Genomic DNA, 2,515 nt, shown 5'->3' with positions numbered 1-2,515 from the left:
GGGGTGGGATTGCCCTGGGAGGTCTCAGGGGTGGCAGAGCCGGGGGGTCCCAACCCAGTGCCCCCCTCCCTGTGCAGAGGTTGCCCCACAAGATCCGGAAGCTGCACTCGGCGCTGGAGCGGATGTTGGTGAGCGCAGCCCCTTCCCCCCCATGACCCCCCCCATGACCCCCCCATCTTCCCAGTGGGATTTCTCCCTGGAAAAGGGCCTGGGGGTGCCCGTGCCCCCCCCCCAGACCCCGCTGTGCCCCCAGGACCCCTCGTGGAACCACCGTGTGTATCGCCTGGCCGTGGCCAAGATGAGCCCCCCCCTCATCCCCTTCGTGCCCCTGCTCCTCAAAGGTGGGTCTGGGGGGGTCTCCTGGGCCCCCCTTTGGGTGCATCCAGCCTTTCCCAGGGCCTGGGAAACCCCTCTGACCCCCAAATCACCCCCCCTGCCCCCCAGACATGACGTTCATCCACGAGGGGAACCGCACGTGGGCCGAGAACCTCATCAACTTTGAGAAGATGGTGAGTGGGGGACCCCCGGGGACCCCCCCCGAGGGGCCCTGCTGTGCCCCCACCCCCTGGGGTGCCCATCTGGGGCTTCTCCGTGGTGCTGGTGCCACTTCCCCCGCAGCCAGGACCCCTCAGGAGGCCTCGTGGGGGTCGTGGTTGCCACTGAAGCCACAGGGGAGGGTGGTGCCCCCTGTACCCGCAGCCAGGACCCCTTGGGGGGGTCTCAGAGGGGTGTCGGGGGGGTTGTAGTTGCCCCTGAAGCCACAGAGGAGGGTGGTCCTCCCCTCCACCCATAGCCAGGACCCCTCAGGGGGTCTCGGGGGGCTTGTTATTGCCACTGAAGCCACAGGAGAGGGTTTCCCCCCCTCTACCCACAGCCAGGACCCCTCGAGGGGGCTCGGGGGGGGTCTCGAGGGGGTTTCAGGGTGGTTGTGGTTGCCCCTGAAGCCACTGGGGAGGGTGGTTCCCCCCTTTTCCCGCAGCCAGGACCCTTCAGGGGGGTGTTGGGGGGGTCTTGAGGAGGTTGTGGTTGCCCCTGAAGCCACAGGGGAGGGTGATCCTCCCCTCTACCCACAGCCAGGACCCCTCAAGGGGTCTCAGGGTGGTTGTGGTTGCCACTGGAGCCACTGGGGAGGATGGTCCCCCCCTTTTCCTGCAGCCAGGACCCCTCGGGGAGTCTCAAGGGGGTTGTGATTGCCACTGAAGCCACAGGGGAGGGTGGTCCCCCCCGTTCTACCCCCAGCCAGGACCCCTCAGGGGGTCTCTGATTGCCACTGGAGTCACTGGGGAGGGTGGTAACCCCTGTACCCGCATCCAGGACCCCTCGGGGAGGCTTGGGGGGGATCCCAGGGGGGTCTCGGAGGGGTTGTGGTTGCCACTGAAATCACAGGGGAAGGTGGTCCCCTCCCTCTACCCGCAGCCAGGACCCTTCAGGGGGTCTCTGATTGTCCCTGAAGCCACAGGGGAGGGTGGTCCCTCCCTTTTCCCGCAGCCAGGACCCCTCGGGGGGGTTCGGGGGGGTCCTGCAGCCGCCGGGATCGGGGTTTCCCCATCCTTTGGAGCCAGGTGGGGCCAGAGAAGGGGAGGGCAGGGGTGGGCAGGGGTGGGCAGGGGGTGACCCTGTGCCCCTCCCGCAGCACATGATGGCAAAGACCGCGCGGGTTCTGCAGCGCTGCCGCGGCCACGCCCACCGTGAGTGGGGTTGGGGGGGGCGAAGGGAGGGAGGGGCGGGAACGGGGCTGAGACCCCCCTGAACCTCCAGGAGTGGGGCTGAGCCCACCCACGGATGGGGTTGAGCCCCCCCTGAACCCCCAGGGATGGGGTTGAACCCCCCTGAACCCCCAGGGATGGGGTTGAGCCCCCTCTGAACCCCCAGGGACGGGGCTGAGCCCCCCCAGGAGTGGGGCTGAGCCCCCCCTGAACCCCCAGGGATGGGGCTGAGCCCCCCCCGCGCTCTGTGCACCCCCAGGAATGGGGCTGAGCCCCCCTGAACACCCAGGGGTGGAGCTGAGCCCACCCAGGGATGGGGCTGAGCCCCCCCTGCACCCCCAGGGATGGGACTGATCCCCTCCTGAACCCTCAGGGATGGGGCTGAGCCCCCCCAGCTGTGCTGGGCATGAGGCCAAGCCCCCCCCCCTCTGTGTGTCCCCCCCCAGCCCCGCTGTCCCCCCTGAGGAGCCGCTCCCCCCCCCGGCAGGAGGATCCCAGGGCCGTCAGGATCTCCACGTGTGAGTTTGGGGGTCCCCACCCACCACCCCAAACCAGCCCCCCCTGCCCTGGGAGACCCCCCCTGTGCTGGGAGACCCCCCCACCCTGTGCTGGGGTCCCTGAGCTGAGGGAGGGGGGATGGAGGGGGAGAGGGAATGGATGGGATCCATGAGCCAAGGGAAGGTGCAGGATGGGATCCATGGCCAAGGGAAGGAGCTGGGTGGGATCCAGAGCCAAGGGAATGGATGGGATCCATGAGCCAAGGGAAGGGGTGGGATCCAGAGCAAAGGGAAGGGGCAGGATGGGATCCA

General features: G+C 68.7%; 1 protein-coding gene across 1 annotated transcript; it reads left to right on the top strand.

Annotated features, from left to right (window-relative positions):
* Positions 1–77: 77 nt before the first annotated feature.
* Positions 78–2,224, top strand: LOC113962333 (rap guanine nucleotide exchange factor 3-like; the record flags this gene model as incomplete). The annotated part of the gene is made up of 5 exons (XM_027673103.1): positions 78–128; positions 254–341; positions 445–509; positions 1,634–1,688; positions 2,153–2,224. Coding segments are annotated over 5 exons (331 nt in total), but the record flags the coding sequence as incomplete, so codon positions are not given.
* Positions 2,225–2,515: the final 291 nt, after the last annotated feature.

This window comes from Neopelma chrysocephalum, unplaced genomic scaffold, assembly GCF_003984885.1.
Source record: "Neopelma chrysocephalum unplaced genomic scaffold, ASM398488v2 Primary Assembly neopelma1_145236, whole genome shotgun sequence".
Classification (NCBI taxonomy): Eukaryota; Metazoa; Chordata; class Aves; order Passeriformes; family Pipridae; genus Neopelma; species Neopelma chrysocephalum.
The sequence above is the reverse complement of the archived record's forward strand: the minus strand, read 5'-3'. Positions and strand labels throughout refer to the sequence as shown.